General features: G+C 44.2%; 1 protein-coding gene across 1 annotated transcript in view; it reads left to right on the forward strand.

Moving 5' to 3' along the window:
* Positions 1-25,361, forward strand: part of CACNA1B (calcium voltage-gated channel subunit alpha1 B) — a 186,691-nt gene that overhangs the window by 21,823 nt on the left and 139,507 nt on the right. The window contains exons 4-6 of the mRNA XM_032232823.1: positions 17,970-18,061; positions 19,136-19,288; positions 20,207-20,391. Of these exons, the coding sequence (XP_032088714.1) occupies positions 17,970-18,061; positions 19,136-19,288; positions 20,207-20,391 (430 nt within the window). The remainder of the gene's footprint in view (positions 1-17,969; positions 18,062-19,135; positions 19,289-20,206; positions 20,392-25,361) is intronic.

The following is a 25,361-nucleotide window of genomic DNA, read 5'->3' on the forward strand; positions in this document are numbered from 1 at the left end:
CCTTCCAAATAAGCCAAATTGGGCCCATTGTGAGGTTCAGTAATACAATAGAAGACCTCCAAGGTCCCTTCCAACTCTGTTATTCTATTCTATTCTACTCTACTCTACTCTACTCTATTTTCTATTCTATTCTTTTATTCTTCTCTACTGTATATTCTATTCTGTTCTGTTCTATTCTACTCTACTCTATATTCTATTCTATTCTATTCTATTCTATTTACTCTACTCTATATTCTATTCTATTTACTCTATTTTCTATTCTGTTCTATTCTACTCTACTCTATATTCTATTCTGTTCTATTCTACTCTATTCTACTCTACTCTTCTTAATTCTATTCTATTCTACTCTACACTTCTATATTCTACTCTACTCTACTCTACTCTATTTTCTATTCTATTCTGTTTTATTCTACTCTACTGTATATTCTATTCTATTCTGTTCTACTCTACTCTATATTCTATTCTATTCTATTTACTCTACTCTATATTCTATTCTATTTACTCTACTCTATATTCTATTCTACTCTACTCTACTCTATTTTCTATGCTATTCTATTCTATTCTATTCTACTCTACTCTTCTTAATTCTATTCTATTCTACTCTACTCTACTCTTCTATATTCTATTCTATTCTACTCTTCTATATTCTATTCTACTCTACTCTATTTTCTACTATTCTACTCTATTCTACACTATTCTATTCTATTCTATTCTACATTCTGGAAACATATCTCCAACTTTGGGAGCCGGGAGGGAGAAGGAACTAATTGTTGCCCAATTCTGAATCTCACGGAGGAGGGAACACCCAAGAACCAGACATTTGTTAGCCAGAAGACCAACACATCCATGGGACCTTCAGGCTAGGGACCAAAGACCACAGATAATAGCAAGAGAAATGATTAGGGGCTGGAGGCTAAAACCTATGAGTAACAGTTGCAGGGAATGGGTAGGTCTTGTCTGACGAAGAGAAGAACGAGGGGTGGTATGATAGCGGTCCTCACAGAGAAGAGGGGGGTCAACCTATTCTCCAAAGGGCCTGAAGGCCAGACGAGAAGCAACAGGTGGAAATAGCAGTAGACTTATAGCAATAGCAGTAGACTTATATACCGCTTCATAGGCCTTTCAGGCCTCTCTAAGCGGTTTACAGAGAGTCAGCATATTGCCCCCAACAATCTGGGTCCTCATTTTACCCACCTCAGAAGGATGGAAGGCTGAGTCAACCCTGAGCCGGTGAGATTTGAACCGCTGACCTGCTGATCTAGCAGTAGCCTGCAGTGCTGCATTTAACCACTGCGTCACCTTGGAAACTTATCAAGGAGAGAAGAAACCTAAGGAGAAATGTCCCGAAAGTGAGAAAAATGAATTAATGGAACAGCTCGTGCCCCAGAGTTGTGAGTGCTCCATTGTTGGAGGTTATGATTATCGGGTCTCGTGCCTGGATCGGAAGACCTCCAAGGTCCCTTCCAACTCTGTTGTTCAAATTCCAGATGATCCCCAGAAATGGCAAACCAAAACACTTGTACCTTTGATCAGTGGTGGGTTTCAAAAATTGTTCGAACCTACTCTGTGGGTGTGGCCTCCTTTGTGGGGGTGGCTTGCCGCCCATGTGACCGGATGGGAGTGGCTTGCCGCCCATGTGACCGGATATGAAGATGCCGACGACACTTGTCAGAACCACCTTAAATTACCTCACACACAGCACTGGCATGCATAAGAATATAAATGTAAACTTGTTTTTTAAAAGGCATCTTTGGTTTGCGTTAAAACAACTTCAACACACGCAATGTTCTGATTGCACCACAAACGCAGTAGTCATCCTTACCTTTCACAGAGGCCCTGAGTTTTATAAATATGAGCATGATAGTGTAGAATAATCATATCCAAGGACCAGTGGTGAGTTTCAAAAAATCTTTGGAACCTCTTCTGTAGGTGTGGCCTGCTTTCCGGGTCCACTGGGGGAACCTCTTCTAACCAGTTCGGTAGATTTGATGAACCGGTTCTACCGAATAGGTGCGAAGTGGTAGGAAGCCACCTCTGGCTTTGATCTTTGTGCACAGGATGCTTTTGCTATGCTTTTCTTTATCTGCAGGAGTTGGGCTTTTCTCCAGCTTTCCTGAAGCTACCCTAGCTATCTCTTTACAGCTCTGGTTACTCTCGGAGTACCAATTATCAGTGGAATTTTGGGCTGATGATGTACAAAGCCCTGTAGAACGGCGGGCGTGTTGTTGTTTTAATTGATTTGTAGAGGGGAGGGGACCGTGACTGTGTAGAGGCGGAGAGAGGCCTGGGCATTTAGCTTACACAACAATTGCATTTGATGTTGTAACGTGAACTGGGTTTTATAAGGCAGCCTTGTAGAAAGGCAAATATTGGCAAAGGAAGCTGGGGGAAACCATCTGTTATGGATTCTGTCTCCCTTACACATAAAAGGAGCTTTAGGCTGGGTACAATTCAGGGTAAATCAATAAGAGGTACACAGCACTGTAGTTTTTTAAAATCAGAGGGAGCCTGTTTTACTATTCTCTCTAAACACCCTTTTCGTCTTTCAATTGCAACATCCTCTTCCGGGTTGGCTTTTGGGTCTTTCTCAGGAATTAACCCCAGGGAATAACAGAACACCAGAGATGGAAGGGACCTTGGAGGTCTTCTAGCCCAACCCCCTTCTCAAGCAAGAGACCCTATGCCACATCAGGCAAATGGCCACCTGTTAGAATATTCACGACTGAGAGAGAGACATGGGAACAAGGTCAGCCAATGAATAGGCATAGCAACTAAGCCAGCCAATAGCAACTTAAACAGATCTGCATCTGTGCAGAGAATTGAAACAGAAACCTAAGCAGCCTGCTGCTCTGAGAAGTAAACTAGCAGTCTGGGCTTGTCTGCTGAAATGAAACTAACTGCTTGTGTTTGTCTGTAACTCTGCTACCTTGGGTTTACTTGGAAGAACCACTTGTTGGTATTGTACATTTATTTAATGAATCCAGTTGAATCAGTTATCTGTGGGTGCTTTCTGGATTTGATTTTTCTGCAATAAACTCTGACACCATCCAATCTCTTCTTAAAAATTTCCAGTGATGGAACACATAAAACTTCTGGAGGAATGTCTTTCCACCGATCAATTGTCCCCACTGTCTGGAAATTTCTCCTTAGTTCTAGGTTGCTTCTATCCTTGGTTAGTTTCCATCCATTTTTTCTTGTTCTGCCCTCAGGTGTTTTGGAGAATAGCTTGACTCCCTCTTCTTTGGGGCAGCCCTTGAGATATTGGAACACTATCATGTTTCCCCTGGTCCTTATTTTCATTAAACTAGACATAATTCCTAATTCTGTCATCTTGCATGAAGACTGCAAGATCTTAGAAAGGAGACTTCTTTGGGTCGAAGTGTCCATGACGTCCTAATTGTGTATTCAAAGTGGCTTGTGTACAATGTCATTTCTGGAGGAGAAGCAAGGTTTTTAACATGAGGTCTCACAGCATGACATTCTGGCTACTGATCGATGCAGCGATCCAACTCAGGAGAAAATGGGCTTCTTGGCAAAACTTAACCCACCCATGGCGGACATACATGCCTTGCTCCATAGGAAATGGCCTCCAAGAATAGATTTGTAAACAGAGACTATTAGTTTTGAAGAATCGCCTTTGAATTTTTTTTTTAAAAAAATGAGATTGGTCAGCGACTAAAGGCCATTAAAGAGATATGCGGAACACAAAGAATTGTGCTGACAGCTCAGTTGTGAGTAAATTAGTATTACTACTGCTTTATATATTCAGTGGCTAAAACGCTGAGCTTCTCGATCAGAAAGGTCGGCAGTTTGGTGGTTTGAATCCCTAGCGCCACGTAAAGGAGTGAGCTCTCATTACTTGTCCCAGCCTGCCAAACTAGCAGTTCGAAGGAATGTAAAAATCCCTCCTTCTTTCCTTCCCTCCCTCCTTCCTTCCTCCCCTCCCTCCTTCCTTCCCTCACTTCTTCCTTCTCTCCCCCCTCCTTGCTTCCTTCCCTCCCTTCCTCTTTCCTTCCTTCTTTCCATTTTTGGAGGCTGTCTGGGGTGAAACGTGAGCTAGTTGTGATGGATTAGCTGAGGAAATGGCTCTCATTTATCTCCCTGGAGATTTTCTGGGTCCCGGGCTTAATCTCCAAGACTTGATGGATGAGCTAAGGGGATTGTTCTACCTGCCACTCTCACCCCTCCCTAGGGAGAAGGGGAGGGAAGAGAGAAAGTTGGGTAGCTCTGGAGAAGGAGACTTTCTTGGGTAGCAGAAGGAGAAAGGAGAAGGATGGGTTTGCATCGGTCAAGGAGAAGAGAGCGAGTTTTCCCCAGAAGCACTGACAAGGAATTGCTTATGTTGGCACCCTGTGAAATATAGGTGGCCAGCACCAGTGGCGACTCCTTAATAGTCATTAATAATGCACCCAGTGAAGTCAGCTGAAGGTTCTCAGTTCCGTGCCTGATGGTTTAAAGGGTGTGAGGGAGCTGGAGGGATCTCCTATCTAATCCTGGAAGAATCTGGGTGGAGGGCAGAAAAGAGGAGAATCAATCAGGGACTCAATCGAAATGCAGGCTTAGATTTTACATTGTGAGTCCTTCCTTCCTTCCTTCCTTCCTTCCTTCCTTCCTTCCTTCCTTCCTTCCTTCCTTCCTTCCTTCCTTCCTTCCTTCCTTCTTCTCACTTATGCAATTCCTTTCTCCCTCCCTCCTTTCTTTTCTTTCTTTCTTTTTCCTTCCTACCTTCCTACCTTCTCCCTCCCTCCCCCTCCATTTTTCTTTTTTTCTTCTTTTCTTCCTTCTCCCTGCCTTCCCCCCTCTGTCTCTTCCTTCCTCCCTTCCTCCCTTCCTTCCATCTTTCTTCTTTCTTTCTTTCTTTCTTTCTTTCTTTCTTTCTTTCTTTCTTTCTTTCTTTCTCTCTTTTTTTCTTTCTTTCTTTCCTCCCTCCTTATATTTTTAGTCCAGGGATGTCAAATATAGTTAATGCATTTGGGTGCTGACGTCAAACTGTAGCCACTGAGTAGGTGGAATAGCAAATGTGTGATCTAATCACTTGGGTATGGATACATTCCCTCCCCCCCCCTCCCTCCTCTGTTTCTCCTTCCTCCTTCTCTTTTTAGCAAAGGGAAAATGTTTTAGAATTACTACAGTCATCCAGAGTTTCCTAGGCAGAGCTGCGGCCCAAATTAAGAGTTCTTCCTGTGGAAAAGTCAGCGTCAGATTCTTAAATTCCATTGTTCACTTTGATTTTTCTGATCATCATTTTCCAATCTCAGTTTTTTAGATTCGAAGGGAACGGTTGGCCTGCTCTCAGTTCCATTTGGAAACTCTCTTTAATTTTTTTCATGTTTTCTGCCAAAAACCTTGGAGGAGAACAGCTATTTCAAAAAAAAAATGTTTTTACTATACAAGACAACATCTAGATTTGGAGGTTGATTTTCTTCTCCATTATGTCTCAGTGAAAATAACCTCCCTTCTGCTTATATTGGGAAGAACTTCATGAATATCAGTGGACATTTTTGATGCAATAGTAGTTTTTTTTTTCAGAACAGGGCAGTGCAGTGGCTTAACATTTAAGACACTGAGCTTGTTGGCTGGAAAGTCAACAGGCTGTGTTCGAGACCCAGGCGCTATGAAAGCGAGTGAGCTGCCGTCCTCGCCTCAGTTCATCTTAACAGTTTGAAAGCAGGCGAGTAGATAAATAGGTACCACTTTGGTGGGAAAGGTGCTGTGAGACAGGGTGAGCTCCCATCCTCGCCTCAGTTCAGCTTAGGATTAGGGTTGATAAATAAGAACAATAACTATGTGAATGTATACCTGTAACTATATATAAGAGAATAAAAATAAAACAAACTTAAAAAAAAAAAGAATCAAAGTTGACCCCAAAGTTTTCACCGGATGCTTCAGTCTTTTGGCAATGACAAGCTAGCACACCACTGTGTGTCAGTGGTGAACCCAATATGTGTATTGTTAATACATGTGGGGTGTAAATGTTTTTAAAGGATTCCCCCCCCCTTTTTGCGCATATAGCTAAAAGCAGCTGATACCTTCAACACCTCTGCAAAACGCTCTTTTCATTGGTATATTTAAACTCTGCAGTGGTGGGAGGTGTAATTCTTTTTTTTCTTTAGTATTAATATGTATAGATACACACACACACACACACACACAGAGACAGACAGACAGACACACATACACACACACATTAAAAAAGTAATTTCCATTCATGTGCAATTCCATTCACTTTCCAGCAATTTTCTCCTCATGAATGGTGATGGGGTGAATACTTAAATGCAAGGCTGGGGCCTCCTTCCTCACAAAGTTTTCATCAATAAGTGACCTTACCAGAGGGCACAAATATGACTTTTGCCCCCCCCCCCCCATTCTGATGGTCGTACCATTTTTGGCACAGGACTCTTTGTCTTGCAGTGAATGTTGAGGCTAAAACAGCTGGAGTTGACAATCCCCCCCTAATTCTGAGCTTTTATTGCAGTAATTACCAGTGAGTCATTCCCTAGCTTCTCTTCTGATCTGTCTCTCCTCATGTAAAGAAAGTGTCTGCCTGTCTATGTCTATATCTATCTATCTCTCCCATCCATATCTATCTATCTGTCTGTCTGTCTGTCTGTCTATCTGTCTATCATTACTTCCTCCCTTCTTCCCTTGCTCTATTCATCCCATCCATCCGTCCGTCCGTCCATTAATCCATCATATGTCTGTCTGTCTATATCATCCGTCCATCCATCCATCCATCCATCCATCCATCCATCCATCCATCCATCCAACATCTCTCTCATCTATCTATCTATCAATCTATCTATCTATCTGTCTGTCTGTCTGTCTGTCTGTCTGTCTGTCTGTCTGTCTATCTATCTATCATTACTTCCTCCCTTCCTCCCTTGGTCTATTCATCCCATCAATCCATCCATCCATCCATCCATCCATCCATCCATCCATCAATCCATCATATGTCTGTCTGTCTATGTCTATATCTATCTATCTCTCCCATCCATATCTATCTATCTGTCTGTCTGTCTATCTGTCTATCTGTCTATCATTACTTCCTCCTTTCTTCCCTTGCTCTATTCATCCCATCCATCCATCCATCCGTCCGTCCGTCCATTAATCCATCATATGTCTGTGTCTATATCATCTATCCATCCATCCATCCATCCATCCATCCATCCATCCATCCATCCATCCATCCAACATCTCTCTCATCTATCTATCTATCTATCTATCTATCTATCTATCTATCTATCTATCTATCTATCTATCTTTCATCTATCTATCTATCTATCTATCTATCTATCTATCTATCTATCTAAACTATGGCTCTATCAATATCATATCTATCAATCTATATCTCTATCTCTCCCTCTAGCCATCCATCCATATCTATCTATCTATCTATCTATCTATCTATCTATCTATCTATCTATCATCTATCTATCATTACTTCCTCCCTTCCTCCCTCGCTCTATTCATCCCATCCATCCATCCATCCATCATATGTCTGTCTGTCTATATCATATGTCCATCCATCCATCCATTCATCCATCCAACATCTATCTATCTATCTATCTATCTATCTATCTATCTATCTATCTATCTATCTATCTAAACTATCGCTCTATCAATATCATACCATCCAACATCTATCTATCTATCTATCTATCTATCTATCTATCTATCTATCTATCTATCTATCTATCCATCCATCCATCCATCCATCCATCCATCCATCCATCCATCCATCCATCCATCCATCTATCTATCTATCTATCTATCTATCTATCTATCTATCTAAACTATCTCTCTATCAATATCATACCAGCCAACATCTATCTATCTATCTATCTATCTATCTATCTATCTATCTATCTATCTATCTATCTATCTATCTAAACTATCGCTCTATCAATATCATATCTATTAATCTATATCTCTATCTCTCCCTCTAGCCATCCATCCATCTATCTATCTATTTCTTTCTATCTATCTATCTATCTATCTATCTATCTATCTATCTATCTATCTATCTATCTATCTATCTACCTACCTACCTACCTACCTACCTACCTACCTACCTACCTACCTACCTACCTACCTATCTAAACTATCAATCTATCAATATCATATTTTTCAATCTATATCCTCTCTTTCTCCCTCTCTCCCCCTCTCTCCATCTGTCTGTCTGTCTGTCCGTCCGAACTGGTAGGAACCAACCACTGACCCCAGACCAAATGTGCCCGTAGGATAAAAGCCCCACACAAACATATTTCTGAGGATTGTATTGTGAGGGTGTGTGGGGAAGACTTTGTAAGGCCATGCGGGGGGGAGGGGGAATCTATCCCACTATAATATTCACCCAGAGAGCTGCAGGTGGCAAATTGTTGGACGTCCCTCAGAAGAAGGGGTTGGCTGGAACAAGCTTTCTGAAGATTGGGTAGTCAGTAACTTGGAGGTAGGAGATGGCAATTAAACCACCCATTCCCAAAATGAACATAATTAGCCCAATTAACTGCCTCTGATGGTAATTAATCGCGTTGAACAATAGTTTCCAGGGACGTGGAAGGATTTGTAAAACCATTGGCACATCTGTAAGTCAGAGGTTCTGGATCCAGAGTATAACGCAGCTGGCCCTTTCAGATTATGGTGTGTGTGTGTCCTTGGGCCTCAGGTGATCCTTGACTTAGTGACCATTTGAAATTACAACGGTGCTGAAAAAAAGGAACTAATGACCATCTACGGAGATTCTCGGTCATCCAGGTCATGGTTGTCCCAAAGGTGCTTTTTTTCAAGAAGCAACTGGACTTTCTGGTTTCCCTTTGAAGAGGTTTCGCTTCCGATCCAAGAAGCTTCCTCAGCTCTGGCATAGTTAAATGTCTATGGATTGGATTGGATTGGATTTATATGCCGCCCTTCTCCCAAAGGACTCTCAGTGATTCTCCATCATCCAGGTCATGGTTGTCCCAAAAAGCTTGCTCTGTTTTGGTTGGGAGATGCTTTGCTTCTCATCCAAGAAGCTTCTTCAGCTTCTGAAGAAGAATTGAAGAAGCTACTTCAATCCTCTAATAAGGGGGAAAATCCAACATTAGAAATTACAGATGGTCTGGGCATTTCACCCCCTGTAAATAAGTATCCGGGCGAGGACGGGTTATCGGCTAGTAAAGTAATAAAGAACAGAAAAAACCTACATTAAAAATCACAAGTTGGCCTCCACTCGCTGAGTTACACCTGGATTAATTATGCTATAATATCCATCCTTCTCGTCCCTGTAGCCCCATCATTTGCTGCTTGCTGTCCCCTCTTTCCAATCTTGGGTTCAAGAAAGCAGAGAGCCCTCTGCAAAGCCTGCTAGAGAGAGTTTCCAAAATTGGATTTATTGATTGCCAGGCAATGTCCTTGAATCACAATAGATGCTAGGACCTAGCTGACTTTGGTTGATTCTTCCCCAACTAAGCAGGGTTGGCCCGATTAATATTTGGATGGAAGCCTACCAGAAGAACAAAGGAAACAAAAGCAAAAAGAGCTGGAATGGAAAGAACATCAACCTGGAAGAAAACAACAATAAAATGGTTTCCATGCTTCCTGCCAAGGAAATTATGCAGATGGGTCTCCACAGTTGCTAAAGGGATGAGCCCAACCAGAGAGTGTTTATCTTTTCTTTTTTTTTAAGGTATGCTCTAGGACAACCCGTGAGTCTGGAGCCACATGTGGCTCTTTCATCCCTCTGCTGTGGCTCCCTGTTGCTCAAAATATGTGTCACAATCGCCAATCACAAAAAACTAAACTGAACTAAACTTTTTCAAAAGGCAACTACACCTACTTTGTTTTGGCTTGAAGAGGTTTCGCTACTCATCCCAGAAGCTTCTTCAGTTCCCTAACCCTAAACCTAACCCTAGGACTGAAGAAGCTTCTTTGGACGAGGAGCGAAACCTCTTCAAGCCAAAACAACAACAAAAAGAACCTTTGAAAAAGCATATCTTTGGGACAACCCATGACTTGGGATGACCGAGAGAGTCTCCGTAGACACTTCTTTGAGTCGTCCTACGCTTTGGCTAGGAAGATGCGTTTAATCTGGAAACTTAAATGGTCATCTCTGTAGGGTTATTAAGAAGTTCTCCGGTATTATTCCACACGCTTTGGTCCTTAAAAAGTGTGCAGGTTTAGCAACAGCAAAAAAAAAACCCAACCCTCTCCCACAAAACTGAATGGAAAGAAGAGATGATTACTTTGCTAATGTAATTAATGTACGGCGCATGCACTTCTGGGGCTTAATTCAATAACAGCCCAGGGTTTAAATTTATTAGGTTATTATCAGTTGCCCAGAGCAACTGAAACCTGCTTTCAGAGCACAGGGTGTATATGTGTGTGTGTGTGTGGAAATGATAAACCAAACTCATGTGTGTGAATAGAATAGGATAGGATAGGATAGGATAGGATAGGATAGGATTCTTTTTTGGCCAAGTGTGGTTGGACACACAAGGAATTTGTCTTTGGTGCAGATGCTCTCAGTGGACATCAAAAGACAAGATACATTCATCAAAAATCATAAGGTACAACACTTAGTGATAGTCATGGGTTACTAATAAGCAATCAAATCGTACTAGGAACAAATAAAACAATATAAATTGTAAAGATACAAGCAACTGTTGTTAGTTGTGAAGCCGTGTCTGATCCATCGCAATCCCATGGACAATATTCCTCCAGGTCTTCCTATCCTCTGGAGTCCATTTAAGCTCATGCCGGCTGCTTCGGTGACTCCATCCAGCCACCTCCTTCTCTGCCGTCCCCTTCTTCTTCTCTTGCCCTCCATCATTCCCAGCATGAGGCTCTTCTCCAGGGAGTCCTTCTTCCTTCTCATTAGGTGGCCAAAGTCTTTGAGGTTCCTCTTCAGGATCTGGCCTTCTAGGTTGATCTCCTCTAGGACTGACCGGTTGGATGGCCTTGCAGTCCAAGGGACTCAATGCAGGAGTCTTCTTCTCCAGCACCAGAGTTCAAAGGCCTCCATTCTTTGGCGCTCAGCAATATGGTTATAGTCATAAGTGGAAAGAAAGGAGAGAGAGAGAGATAGGTACTAGGAAGGAAGAGATAATAGTAATACAGTCTTAGTAAATAATTTGACAGTGTTGTGGGAATTAGTTGTTTAGCAGAGTGATGGCATGGGGGAAAAGCTGATCTTGTGTCTAGTTGTTCTGGTGTGCAGTGCCCTATAGCATCGTTTTGATGGCAGAAGTTGAAACAGAGGACTGAGCTGAGCTGAACGAGAGAGAGAGAGAGAGAGAGAGAAAGAGAGAGAGAGAGAGAGAAGCACGTGGTGAATCACTCTGAGAAAATAAGGGAAGCGGATCACTTGGTAGCGAGTTGCCTCACCTTGAAGCATCTCTTGGCTGCTTGGCCGTTGTGTAAGATGAGAAGTCCAAGCTGACTTGGGTGGCGTGGCAGCCTTTTGTAATTTCCTTGGATTGCTTTCCCTCACCTTGATCAAAGCGATCAGGACGGCGTGCCAGCTCTCTTTGCTTCAATCCTGGCTCGGTTGTAGAAGGGGAGTAGCTATGCTCAGAGGAAGCCCTGAGATAACCCAAGAGGAGAGAAGTTGGTGACCTTTGTCTACTTGGCCAGCCCGTCCCTGGTTCCCACTAGAGAGGTTGTGGGTCTGTCTTTCCTTCCTTCCTTCCTTCCTTCCTTCCTTCCTCCCTCCCTCCCTCCCATCTTCCTTCCTTCAATTATCTTTCCTTCTATCCATCCTTCCTCCCCTTCCCGCCTCCCAACTTCATTCCTCCCTCCCATCTGCCTTCCTTCCTTCCTTTCTCCCTCCCTCCTTCCCTCCCTCCCTCCCTCCCTCCCTCCCATCTTCCTTCCTTCAATTATATTTCCTTTCATCCATCCTTCCTCCCTCTCCCCCCCAACTTCATTCCTCCCTCCCATCTTCCTTCACTCATTTTTCCTTCCTTCCTTCCTTCCTCCCTCCCTCCCACCCTCTCATCTTCCTTCCTTCCCTCATCTTTCCTCCCTCCCTCCCCTCTTCCTTTCTTCCTTCCCTCTTCCTCCCTCTCTCCCTCCACCCTCCCATCTTCCTTCCTTCTTTCCTCCCTCCCATCTTCCTTCCTTCCTTCCTTCCTTCAATTATCTTTCCTTCCATCCATCCATCCATCCATCCTTCCTCCCCCCTCCCAACTTCACTGCTCCCTCCCCCCTCCCATCTTCCTTCCTTCCTCATCTTTCCTTCCTTCCTCCCTCCCTCCCTCCCTCTCCTCTTCTTTCCTTCCCTCATCTTTCCTCCCTCCCTCCCATCTTCCTTCCCTCTTCCTTCCTTCCTCCCTCTCTCCCTACCACCCTCTTATCTTCCTTCCTTCTTTCAATTATCTTTCCTTCCATCCATCCATCCTTCCTCCCCCCTCCCAACTTCATTGCTCCATCCCACCCTCCCATCTTCCTTCCTTCCCTCATCTTTCCTTCCTTCCTTCCTCCCTCCCTCCCTCCCTCTCCTCTTCTTTCCTTCCCTCATCTATCCTCCCTCCCTCTCATCTTCCTTCCCTCTTCCTTCCTTCCTCCCTCTCTCCCTACCACCCTCTTATCTTCCTTCCTTCCTTCAATTATCTTTCCTTCCATCCATCCATCCTTCCTCCCCCCTCCCAACTTCATTGCTCCATCCCACCCTCCCATCTTCCTTCCTTCCCTCATCTTTCCTTCCTTCCTTCCTCCCTCCCTCCCTCCCTCTCCTCTTCTTTCCTTCCCTCATCTATCCTCCCTCCCTCTCATCTTCCTTCCCTCTTCCTTCCTTCCTCCCTCTCTCCCTACCACCCTCTTATCTTCCTTCCTTCCTTCAATTATCTTTCCTTCCATCCATCCATCCTTCCTCCCCCTCCCAACTTCATTGCTCCATCCCACCCTCCCATCTTCCTTCCTTCCCTCATCCTTCCTTCCTTCCTTCCTCCCTCCCTCCCCTCTTCTTTCCTTCCCTCATCTTTCCTCCCTCCCTTCTCCATCCATCCATCCATCCATCCATCCATCTCAAAACTGCTTTCTACTCCTTTCTACTCCTCTTCCGCCTTTTGACCCAAACCCCCAGGGACCACACCGACAAGCCACGTTCCACAAACCATATCGGCCAAGTGTGAGCCTGCCCGTAAGCCATCATGGTTCCTCTTTCCCCCTTCCTGGCTGTTTCCAAGGGTTACCGAATGAGAGAACTCTCTTTCATCCTCCTAAGCCAGCGGCAGAGACCCGTAACAAAACAAATGTCAGGTTAGCTTACAGGGGAATGGAGGTTCTACAACCAGCCGAGCAGACCCCCCCGCCCCCCTTCCCCGCCCAGTCTCTTGAACTGAGGGCTTCCTTCCTTTCTGGTATTTTCTCTCCACGTTCTGCCACATTGTTGAATTAGCCTCGGATTTTGGCTTCGGCTTCTCTGCTTGCTCGCAAAGCTAAGAAACTGATGCTTCACTAAATCTCACCTTTTGCTCTGCCCGTCCCGGTTATTAAAACAATTCTAGCGTGTGAGGAGGGACGCGGTGGCCCAGCGGGTAAGACGCTGAGCTTGCCGAACAGAAAGGTCGGCAGTTCGGCGGTTCGAATCCCCAGCGCCGCGTAACGGAGTGAGCTCCCGTGACTTGTCCCAGCTTCTGCCAACCTAGCAGTTCGAAAGCACGTTAAAAAATGCAAGTAGAAAAATAGGAACCACCTTTGGTGGGAAGGTTATAGCGTTCCCTGCGCCTTCACCATTTTAGTCATGCTGGCCACATGACCACGGAGATGTCTTCGGACTGCGCTGGCTCTTCGGCTTTGAAACGGAGATACGTCAGTCCTCAAACTATTTTAATTGGCCAAAAGCTTCTGTAAATTTCCATATTCTAGGAGACATTTTTTTTTGCCTCCATGGCTTCCTTATGCATTTGGAAAATGGCCAAGGAAAGCTAAAATAGACAATTGTCCTCTATTATTATTTTTTTTTGCACAACGAGAGCATTGCTAAGGATTTGGGGAACTGACCTTTCCTTTGAGAACAAGAGCTTCACAAGTTGTCCTGGTTTTTCCCCCCGTTTTTTTTCTTCAAATCTTCACAATTCTGGAAAGGTTCACAAAGGGTATTCCTGAGTGACAAAGGAAGATTTGGGCTGTATCTTAGAAGCCAAGCTTGTTATCCGGCAAAGCACAATAGATCTTGCAAAGATCTTGCATAAAACGTTAGCCGTGATGGAGAGTAACACACACACACACACACACACACACACACACACAAACACACACATCAGCGCAGACAGATGGGAGAGAATCCATCGAGAATTTGTCCCTGGCAGGAATGTATTGCAATGAGCAGAGAGGGGGAAAGTATCATTTAACTAATTGCAGGAACATATTTGTGGAATCATTTTTGGTATCTGATGCTTGAACCCGAGTGTGAAGTGGACGCCTTCAGCCTGAAAAATGAACCTAGGAGCCAAGAAACTCCAACTTCGTGTGTGTGTATGTGTGTGTGTGTGTGTCAAATTTTTCGTTAAATTGGTAGAGTTTTGACTTTTAAGAAAGTGGAAACTTTTAAAAGACCGTAAGGAAGGCTGAGCGCCAAAGCATGGAGGCCTTTGAACTCTGGTGCTGGAGAAGACTCCTGCATTGAGTCCCTTGGACTGCAAGGCCATCCAACCGGTCAGTCCTAGAGGAGATCAACCCTGACTGCTCTTTAGAAGGCCAGATCCTGAAGAGGAAACTCAAAGACTTTGGCCACCTAATGAGAAGGAAGGATTCCCTGGAGAAGAGCCTCATGCTGGGAACGATGGAGGGCAAAAGAAGAAGGAGACAGCAGGGAAGGAGGTGGCTGGATGGATCACCGAAGAAGCCAGCGTGAGATTAAATGGACTCCAGAGGATGGTAGAGGACAGGAAGGCCTGGAGGAACATTGCCCATGGGGTCACGATGGGTCGGACACGACTTCGCAACTAACAATGATGACTTTTAACTCCCTTAAAAATCACAACACGTCTGCCCAATGGGATTTTGATGGTGGGAACTTGAAGGAGGAACTGGGGGCCACGCTCAAGGCAAATAAGTATCTTTGTGGGAGCAGATGTGCCCATTCTGCTGTACATAAAACAAAATGCAATTTTACTGAGAGTTTTTAATGAGGGTGTATTTTTGTGTGTCTAAAAATCTTTTTCACTCCCCCCTCCAGGCTCAAAGCCTTAGAGGGGTATTGGATATCATCTTGTCTGACCCTCTGGTCCATGGAAGATTGCAGTGTAGGCTGGACCATAGGCCGCCTATATTTTAGAAAATAATCTTTGTAGCTCTGGGTTGATCTATGGGGTCCTTGGTGCTCTCTGAGCTTGATGGTTTTCTTGCAAATGTTTCATGACCCAAGTAGGTAACATCATCAGTGCTAGAAGGGAATGGAGTTTGTGAAGTTGAGGAGGACTGTGGGGTCCTTGGTACTCTCTGAGCTTGGTAGTTTTCTTGCAGACATGTCATTATCCAAGTAGGTAATGAGTCACCTTAAAGGGGAGATAGGGGTGTCATCAAAATTGCATAAATGAAACTAGGTAAAATCTTCAGTGCACTCTCTTCATACACTGATGGCGTTACCTAGTTGGGTAAAGAAACATCTGCAAGAAAACCACCCAGCTTAGAGAGCACGCCAAAGACCGCGCAACCTACATTTTGTAATGACTTTGTTGTCAGATAACCGCGCCTCTTAATGGTTTGTTTTGGATTTTTTAAATTATTGCATACTTTAAAATGGCTTTTAAGTTCCTTGGCGCTTCGAAAGATTAGATAGTTACAGATCTAAATCAAATAACTCCAAGCCAAAAAAAAAAAAAAAACCACCATCACTTCACAGCTTTAATATCACTGTTCAGATGTTCACCATCATCTATTTCCTCCTCATCTCTGTAAATTCTATTCAAGCAACATTTGGGGGGGACTTGTTATCCCACCCGTGTTTCCCTGAAAATAAGACAGGGTCTTATTTTCTTTTGACCCCCGAAATAAGCACTTGGCCTTATTTTTGGAGAGGTCTTATTATTTTTGAGGTGCAGGAGGTGGCGAGCATGGTCACCTCGTGGCTGCTGCTGTGTTGCAATATTTTGGGGGAGGGCTTATTTTTTGGGGGAGGGCTTATTTTAACGCATGCGCTAAAAAGCACGTTTGGGCTTATTATCCAGGGAGGTTTTATTTTCGGGAAAACAGGGCATCTCTTCCAATATTTGAAAACAGTGACCTGGTCTTTCTTGTGTTCTCCACACTAAACCTCTTAAAACCTTTCATGCAGGGCTGTCTTTCTGTGCTCCGGACACCTCCCATAAAACCAGTTCAGTGAACCCCAAGGGAGAATAATAAGAGCCGAGGTGGCGCAGTGGTTAGAGTGCAGTACTGCAGGCCACTTCAGCTGACTGTTATCTGCAGTTCAGCAGTTCTAATCTCACCGGCTCAAGATTGACTCAGCCTTCCATCCTTCCGACGTGGGTGAAATGAGGACCCGGATTGTTGTTGGGGGCAATATGCTGACTCTGTAAACCGCTTAGAGAGGGCTGATTGCCCTATGAAGCGGTATATAAGTCTAACTGCTATTGCTATTGCTATAAGGTCTATTTCCAAGTGGGCCTGTCTGTTGTGACAAATTGCCACCCTTCCTTTAATCCCTTTTGCGAACCCCCAAAAAATTCAGCTAGATGTGACAGGCCCTCCTTTGCAACTGCAAATGCATTTCCTGCCTGCCTTTTAAAATAATATTTTAATACTAGCCAGATACTCGTGCTTTGCGACAGAACTATGTGATTGGGTAATGCAGGAGAAATCTGGTTCACTCCGGTTCGATCCGTTGGCTCAGTGGTGGTCGGTAATTGAAACACATAAGCCAATATCATTCCCGCCACTTTGAGTCCAGAAGCAGTTCCATAGGTGGAAGGCATAGACATTGTGGTGAAGTACTGATGTTTGGTACTGTAAGGAGCCCTGTACTGTTCCTGAGTGAAGGAGTGGAACATCTGCCAGTTTGAACTGAGGTAACAGAATGTGAGGCAACTGGCAGTTGGAACAGAGTTCTTTTCAGGTGGGGAGGGGGAGTAGAATGTCTAACTCCTTAGCATCAGAGTGTGAATATAAGGCAACTGGCAGTTGGAACGGAGTTCTTTTCAGGTGGGGTGGGGGAGTAGAACTCCTTAGAGTCTTTCTTACTGTATAAGAAATACTAATGATCTGATGGTTATTTCAAAAAATCCTTTTTTAGCGAGCACCTAGAAGTCGAGGGGAACATACGTGTCAAATTTTAAGTTTGTAGGCTGTACGGTTGTGGAGATTTCGTGATGAGTGAATGGTACTTGGCTTTTATATCTACAGATTTAAGACAGGAGGCATCGCAACAGGCAAGGCTTTCTATTTCTTTATTTCACACCTCTCGAGCTGTCACTTTGATCTACACCTTTACAGCAGTTAATAAACAGAGTCAAAATACACTTTGGACCGGTTTCATCTGCCCTTCCCTCCAGCAATTTACAACTTCTAATTTTATTCCTGAGCAACATCTCTTCCCCCCCCCCCCATTGCTGGATTGATGGCTTCTCAACTCTTTGCCAACGATGGGAAATTTCAGTTGATTCATTTTTTTTCATAAGGACTTGAAGGGATAACATCTCCTTTGAGTCAAATTCAACTCCCGGGGCCTTGACGGATGTGTCCACATCGTGTTCTTGGCAACAACGGAGAAACGGTTGCCAGATTTGTTTTTGTGGGGGCCGTGTGTGTTCTACCTTTCGTGATTTTGAGCACCGCCCCCTAGAGTTGGGAACAACTAGCACATATGTGTGAGGGGAACCTTTAACTTTACCTTTAATAACCAAGAGAATTCAAGAGGAGTTGGAACTTAATCTGTTTGTGGCAACATAATAACTCTAGGCTGATTGCTCTCTTGATTCCACTGGCTCTGCCTCTCCTTCTGTTACGCTAATGCTATTTCTCTCTCTCTCTTTCTCTCTTGCCCTGGGTAGGATTCTGGCTACAGCTGGGACCCAGTTTGACCTTCGAACGCTGAGAGCCGTCCGTGTGCTGAGACCCCTGAAACTTGTCTCAGGAATCCCAAGTAAGTGGAAGAACGCGGTATAACTTTGATTCGGACTCTCATCGTGCTTTGCCCTCTTCGCATTTGAAGAGGGATGGAATCAGCATTGCGTGAAGGGGTTCATACCGATTTATAATGCCATGCTTGGAACACACAGAAGTATCTAAATTCCGCTCATCCTACGGTAGTTCAGCTTCGCTAAAGTTTTGTGAGATTCCAGGAATGGCTGCCAAGAAATGGCTAGTATATTCCTTGGAGAAATTGCTTGAGAAGTCAACATTCTTTGGTAGCGTTGGAAGAAATATCCATCTGGTTCAGTTCCGAGCTGAGACAAAATGAAGGCTGGAGGTTGATTGGAAAGAAGGTCCATTGATTGATGAAGCAGAACCACCAAGCACATATGATTCTGGGCAGCTGACCACATGTGAGAGGTTTTTATACTTTCTCTTGGTCTTGGCACTTGAGCTTCCTGTTCCTGTGCAAAAACATGTATTCTATTGGCTGTTGTCAGATTCCCATGAGGCCATGTACAAATCCTAGGAGTTTGTCTGAGCTAAGCTTGGTTGACATTTGGCTGATGCAATGAAGGAGCTTGTTGGGCAATTCCTATTGTGGCTGAGGGCTAATCCTACCTTTGTTCAGACCTGCAGGGAATTTTTGCCTATGAATAGAGCTATCTATCTCTTTATCTCTTTAGTGCTGACAATCATTACATCAGCCAAGCTTCAACCAAGCTCAGCTCAGACAAATTCCTAGGATTTGTACATGGCATCATGGGAGTCTGTCAACAGCCAATTGAATACCTGGTCTTGCACAGGAACAGGAAGCTCAAGTGCAAAGCTCAAGAGAAGGTATAAACCATTACCACCCCACTCTCAACTCCATGTGGATTGTGAAGTTTGGCCTAAGCAAAGCCAAATCAAGGTGGTGGATTTGAATTCAAGCTGGTGGAAATCCCCAGAGAGCTGCGCTAGAAGTTAGCAATTTTTGAGGAATGTCTTTAGCCCTCCTGAGATATTTTCTGCTTGGATTCCTCTCTTTGCTATGATCTTCCATGGACTGATTCTCTCTCTCTTTTTTTTTTTTCTTGCCCAGGTTTACAAGTTGTCCTCAAGTCCATCATGAAGGCTATGGTGCCCCTCCTTCAGATCGGCCTCCTCCTCTTCTTCGCCATCGTGATGTTTGCCATCATCGGTCTGGAATTCTATATGGGAAAGTTTCACAAAGCTTGCTTCTCCAACGAAACAGGTGGGTTTCATGGGAAGACCACTCGAACAAGGTAGCTTTCAGGTCGGGGGATGATTGGCTCTCGTCTGCCTTGGGCTCTGCCAGGCTTTTGGCATCTGAGTAGGGTGAGCCAAGAGGAACCCAACTCCCTCCCTCCCTTCCCCTCTCCCTCTCTTTCCTCCCTCCCTCTCATCCTTTCTTCTTTCTCTTCCTTCCCTTTTCCTTTCTTCCTTCCTCTTTCTCTTTCTTCTTTCCTTCCCTCCCATCCTTTCTTCTTTCCTTTCCTCCCCTTCTTTCTCTTCCTTCCCTCCCTCACATCCTTTCCATCCTTCCACCCATCCCTTTCTCTCTTTCTTCCTTCCTCCCCCTCTTTCTCTTTCCCTTCTTCTCTTTATTTCTCTTCCTTCCATCCATCCCTTTCTCTTTCCCTTCCTTCCTTCCCCTCTTTCTTTCTCTTTCCCTTCCTCTCTTTATTTCTCTCCCATCCTTTCCTTCCTTCCACCCATCCCTTTCTCTTTTCCTTCCTTCCCCTCTTTCTTTCTCTTTCTCTTTCCCTTCCTCTCTTTATTTCTCTTCCCTCCATCCTATCCCTTCCTTCCATCCATCCTTTTCTCTTTCCCTTCCTTCCCCTCTTTCTTCCTCTCTTTTCCTTCCTCTCTTTCTCTTTCTTCCCTCCCATCCCTTCCTTCCTTCCTTCCTTCCTTCCTTCCTAATACCAGAACAACAGAGTTGTTACCGTATGGCCAGAGGTGGTATTCAGCAGGTACTGACCAGTTCTGGAGAACCCGTAGCAGAAATTTTGAGTAGTTCAGAGAACCGGTAAATACCACCTCTGGCTGGCCGCGCCCCCATCTATTCTCTGCCTCCCAAGTCCCAGCTGATCAGGAAGAAATGGGGATTTTGCAGTAACTTACTTTCTTTTTAAAAATTTCCCTGCAGGTGAAAGACTGGGAGATTTCCCTTGTGGTGAAGACTGGCCCGCTAGGCGCTGCGAAGAAGGCATCTGCAAAAAATACTGGGAGGGCCCCAACTTTGGAATCACCAACTTCGACAATATCTTGTTTGCTGTCCTGACCGTCTTCCAGTGCATCACCATGGAAGGATGGACCGATATCCTCTACAACGTAAGTTCTGCTGGCTCCGGATGAGCAAAGGATCTCTAATGAAGCACATACTATGGAAAAGAGTGTTATCTCCTGCCCGTTTCCTGCTTAGGATCTTTCTCAGCTTAATATGTATGATAGGAAAAAGAATATGGCCAGTCTTATCTCTGCAGGGATAGTGGCCTGTTGTTGGCCACCAGCGGAACTGGAAGCAGATTTGGGCAGTGGGGAGGTTGGGGAGGAACCTGGGCCAGTCCTGGAATCTGGGGAAGGCTCTGATGAGGGCTCTGTGTCGGAGACAGAGAGAGGGCCAGGGCCATATGCCAGTTATCAGCTGCCTTCGGAGTCAGACATCAGTGAGGCAGAGGAACAGCTGGAGCCTGTTCCCAGTATGTGCATGCGCAGAGTGGCCAGAAAAAGTGAACAGCTAAAGAATAGGGGTCAACTTGGGAGTAAAACCACAGGTGGATGATGAAGGCCCCCCCCCAGAGGAAATAAAAGAGGAGCAAAGGGGGAGTGGAGTTTGCAGGAGATAATTAATTCGCTTCATTGGTTCGTGACTCTCCAAGACTCCTTGCCAAGTTTTGCAGATAATCAGCCTGGCCGCTCTCCAAGCCAGATAAGATCTGTGACTGTCAAACATGTGCGAGATAACAGATATAAGTATAAACATGGACATGAACATAGGAAATGGGTATGAATAAATGGGGACAGTAGGACAGGGATGGAAGGCACGCTGGTGCGCTTATGCACACCCCTTTTACGAACCTCTTAGGAATGGGGTGAGGTCCATGGTAGACAGTTTAAGGTTGAAGCTGTGGGGATTAGAGGAAGTAACAACGGAGTCAGGTAGAGCATTCCAGGCGTTGACCATTCTGTTGCTGAAGTCGTATTTTCTGCAACCGAGTTTGGAGCAGTTTACCTTGAGTTTGTATCGATTGTTTGCCTGTTGCGGTTGAAGCTGAAGTAGTCGTTGACAGGTAGGACGTTGTAACAGACAATTTTGTGTTAGTTCCGACCAAAGGCGGCATAGTTCCAGGTTGTCTTAAGCCCAAAATTTCGAACCTGGTGGTGTAAGGGATCCTATTGTGAGTAGAGGAGTAGAGGACTCTTCTCGTGAAATACCTTTGGACTCGCTCGATAGTATTAATGCCCGATATACAGTGTGGATTCCAGGCAGACAAGCTGTATTTGAGGATTGGTCTGGCAAAGGTTTTGTTGCTCTGGTTAGCAGTACAATGTTACTGGAGAAGAAGCTGTGCAAAATATCTATGGGATCTACTTTGCTTTGCGCGAGAATCCACCAACTGGAATATTATTATTTTTCTCCCTCTTTATGCCCGAAGGACTTGCTGGCAGTTCTAGAATTGGAAGGAGAGGACATATTTTTCCAGATCAAAATCCACCCCACTCCAAGTTGCTCTAGGCTTTCTCCATTTCAGATATATAATTTATGGGGGGGGGGGGAGAGAGAGGGAGAGAGCAAGTGAGCTACTGCTGCTGCTATGGTTACATAATTAGGAGTCAAATATCCTTTTCAGATTTACTGGAAAAACACTCACGGAGTTACTTATCGGATCCAGAAACAGCCATACTATATGATCTGGGGTGGGGGTGGGAGGGGAAGGAGGGTCTTTGGGGTTTTTTTCCCTTCTACTTTATTGCAGTCATTAATCAGGCCAAGATATTTGTGGTGGGAAGGGGAGAAGTTTGCTTTAGAAGCCACTTTGCCAATGGGCTCAATTAAAGAGCTACGGTAGAAAGGAAGGCTGCCGATATGAAGTTTTCTGTTTTTGCTTGAGCGTGCAAATCTCACAGAACCTCAAAGAACAGCGTTGGAAGGGACCTTGGAGGTCTTCTAGTCCAACCCCCAGTTCTAGAAGGGGACCCTATACCATTCGGGACAAATGGTTGTCCAATTTTTCTTCAAAACTTCCCTTGTTGGGGCATCCACAACTTCTGAAGGCAAGCTATTCCAGTGATTAGAAGAGAAGAGCATAGGGAAGGAATAGAAGAGAAGAGAATAGGGAATGAATAGAAGAGAATAGAGAAGAGAAGAGGGAATGACGAGAATAAAGTAGGGAATGTAGAAGAGAAGAGAAGAGAAGAGAATAGGGAATGAATAGAAGAGAATAAAATAGGGAATGAATAGAATATAGAGTAGAGTAGAATAGAACAGAACAGAATAGAAAGTAGAGTAGAGTAGAGTAGAATAGAATAGAATAGAATAGAATAGGGAATGTAGAATAGAATAGAATACGGAATGTAGAAGAGAAGAGAATAGGGAATGAATAGAATATAGAGTAGAGTAGAATAGAACAGAATAGAACAGAATAGAAAGTAGAGTAGAGTAGAATAGAATAGAATAGAATAGAATAGGGAATGTAGAATAGAATAGAATACGGAATGTAGAAGAGAAGAGAATAGGGAATGAATAGAATATAGAGTAGAGTAGAATAGAACAGAAGAGAAGAGAAAATAGAGTAGAGTAGAATAGAATAGAATAAAATAGAATAGGGAATGTAGAATAGAATAGAATAGGGAATGTAGAAGAGAAGAGAAGAGAAGAGGGAATGAATAGAAGAGAATAAAATAGGGAATGAATAGAATATAGAGTAGAGTAGAATAGAACGGAACAGAACAGAATAGAATAGAATAGAATAGAATAGAATAGGGAATGTAGAATAGAATAGAACAGAATAGAGTAGAATAGAATAGAAATAGAATAGAATACGGAATGTAGAAGAGAAGAGGGAATGAATAGAAGAGAATAAAATAGGGAATTAATAGAATAGAATAGACCTTGGAGATCTTCTAGTCCAGCCCCCTGCTCAAGCAGGAGACCCCATACCATTTCAGACAAAGGACCAGTTCAGTCTCTTCTTAAAATCTTCCAGGGATGGAGCACCCACAATGTCTGAAGGCAACCTGATCCTCTGCTTAATTGTCCTCACTGTTAGGAAGTTTCTCCTTAATTCCAGGTTGCTTCTCTCCTGGATTGGTTCCCAAGGACTATTTCTTGTCCTGCCCTCTGGTGCTTTGGAGAATAATTTGACCCCCTCTTGTTTGGGGCAGACCCTCAAATACTGGAAGACTACTATCATGTCGCTCCTCATTCTTCTTTTCTTTAGACTAGCCCAACCCTAGTCCTGCAGCCGTTCTTCATATGTTTTAGTCTCTCCGGCGTTTGACCCTCTTAGTGGTTAATTGACTTGATGTCAACTTGTAAAGCATTTCCATAAGTATTATCAAGTTGACATAAAAAAAGAGAGAAAAGGGAGGATAATGCCATGCATACCTTTGGCCAGAGTCAGGTCACATATTTCTACAGCTAGCGTATGAAATGCACAGGTTCATAGCCTGCTGCAGCACCTTGTTGGTGGATGTGATTTATGACACAGACAGAAGTGAGGGGATACAGGGGTAAAGTTCAGATGCCATAAAGCGGAAATCAGTTTCGGCTCCGCAGAAGAACGTGCCAAAATGTTGATCCTAATAAATGACTGGATTTCTTTTGAACTTTGTCTCGAGGCTTGTAAATTAATCAGGTCATCTTTTGGAAACTTCACACTTGGTCGTGACGCAGGAAGCCAACTAGGCCACACCCCCATGACCACACCCACCCAGCAACCGGGTAGAGAACCGGTTGCTAAAATTTTCCAATCCCACCCCTGGTTATGCTCAAAAATTAGTGGAGGTTCAGCCATGTTGAAGTCTTTCTTCCTTGGTTTTCATTTGGGAGTGGTGTTTTTCCGCCCTTCCCTTTTCTGTGGAAAGCTTTTTACCCGAGTTTTCTCTGTGAAGCGCACATCTTGTGCGAAGGGCAGACAGGTTAATGCATCAAGAATGGTTTGAGGGGAAGAAGCTGTAAAAAAAAAAACATTTTGCTTTCCCGAAAGACAAAACGAGGCCACGGAGGAGCCTTAAGAAAGGTTTCTGGGTTTGTAAGCCAAACGGCCAGGCGGCGTTGAACAGATGCCCCACGAAATGGCCAGGCATTGTGGGGAGAATGGAAGGACACGTAGCCTTAGACTCTGGCTGCCGTGCTCAGATAGGAACAGAGATTTAAGTAGTGATAGAAGAGAAGGGATGTGGTGGCTCAGTGGCTAAGACGCTGAGCTTGTCAATCAGAAAGGTCAGCAGTTCGGCAGTTCGAATCCCTAGCGCCATGTAACGGGAGGGAGCTCCCGTTCCTCCTCCCAGCTTCTGCCAACCTAGCAGTTCAAAAGCATGTAAAAAATTTAAATAGAAAAATAGGAACCACCTTTGTTGGGAAGGGAACAGAATTCCATGCGCCTTTGGGGTTGAGTCATGGGGTTGAGTTTTCTTGCAGATGTCTCATTACAGAGTTGGGTTCCTACCAGTTCGCACCTATTCGGTAGAACCAGTTCGTCAAATCTACCGAACCGGTTAGAAGAGGTTCCACCAGTGGACCCGGAAAGCAGGCCATACCTACAGAAGAGGTTCCAAAAAAGTTTGAAACCCACCACTGTCTCATTACCTAACTAAGTAACATCATCAGTGCTAGAAAGGAGTTGGGGTTGTGGGGTGGGGAGGAGGAGGAGAGCTGTGGGTCCTTGAGCTTGGTGGTTTTCGTGCAGGTGTTTTATTCCCCATCTAAGTAACATCATCCGTTCCAGAAGGGTGCTATGGGTGTGGAGGAGGAGGACGAGGAGGACAACTGTCAGGTCCTTGGTGCTCTCTGAGCTTGATGGTTTTCATGCGGATGTTTCATTGCCCAACTAGGTAACATCATGTGCTCCATTCAGCACTGATATTGCTACCTAGTTGGGCAATAAAATGTCCACAACAAAACCATCAAGCTCAGAGAGCACCAAGAACCCCACAAAGATTTAAGTATTAGGAGGGTGGAAATTGGATCTTGGTTTGTTAAGTCTACTTCAACTTGAAAGGTTCCAAGATATTTAGGGGAAGATGCTGATTTATAACAGACTAAAAACACCTTTCCAAATTTGCTGACTTTCCTTTCT

The sequence above is a fragment of the Thamnophis elegans genome, chromosome 16 (assembly GCF_009769535.1).
Source record: "Thamnophis elegans isolate rThaEle1 chromosome 16, rThaEle1.pri, whole genome shotgun sequence".
Lineage (NCBI taxonomy): Eukaryota > Metazoa > Chordata > Lepidosauria > Squamata > Colubridae > Thamnophis > Thamnophis elegans.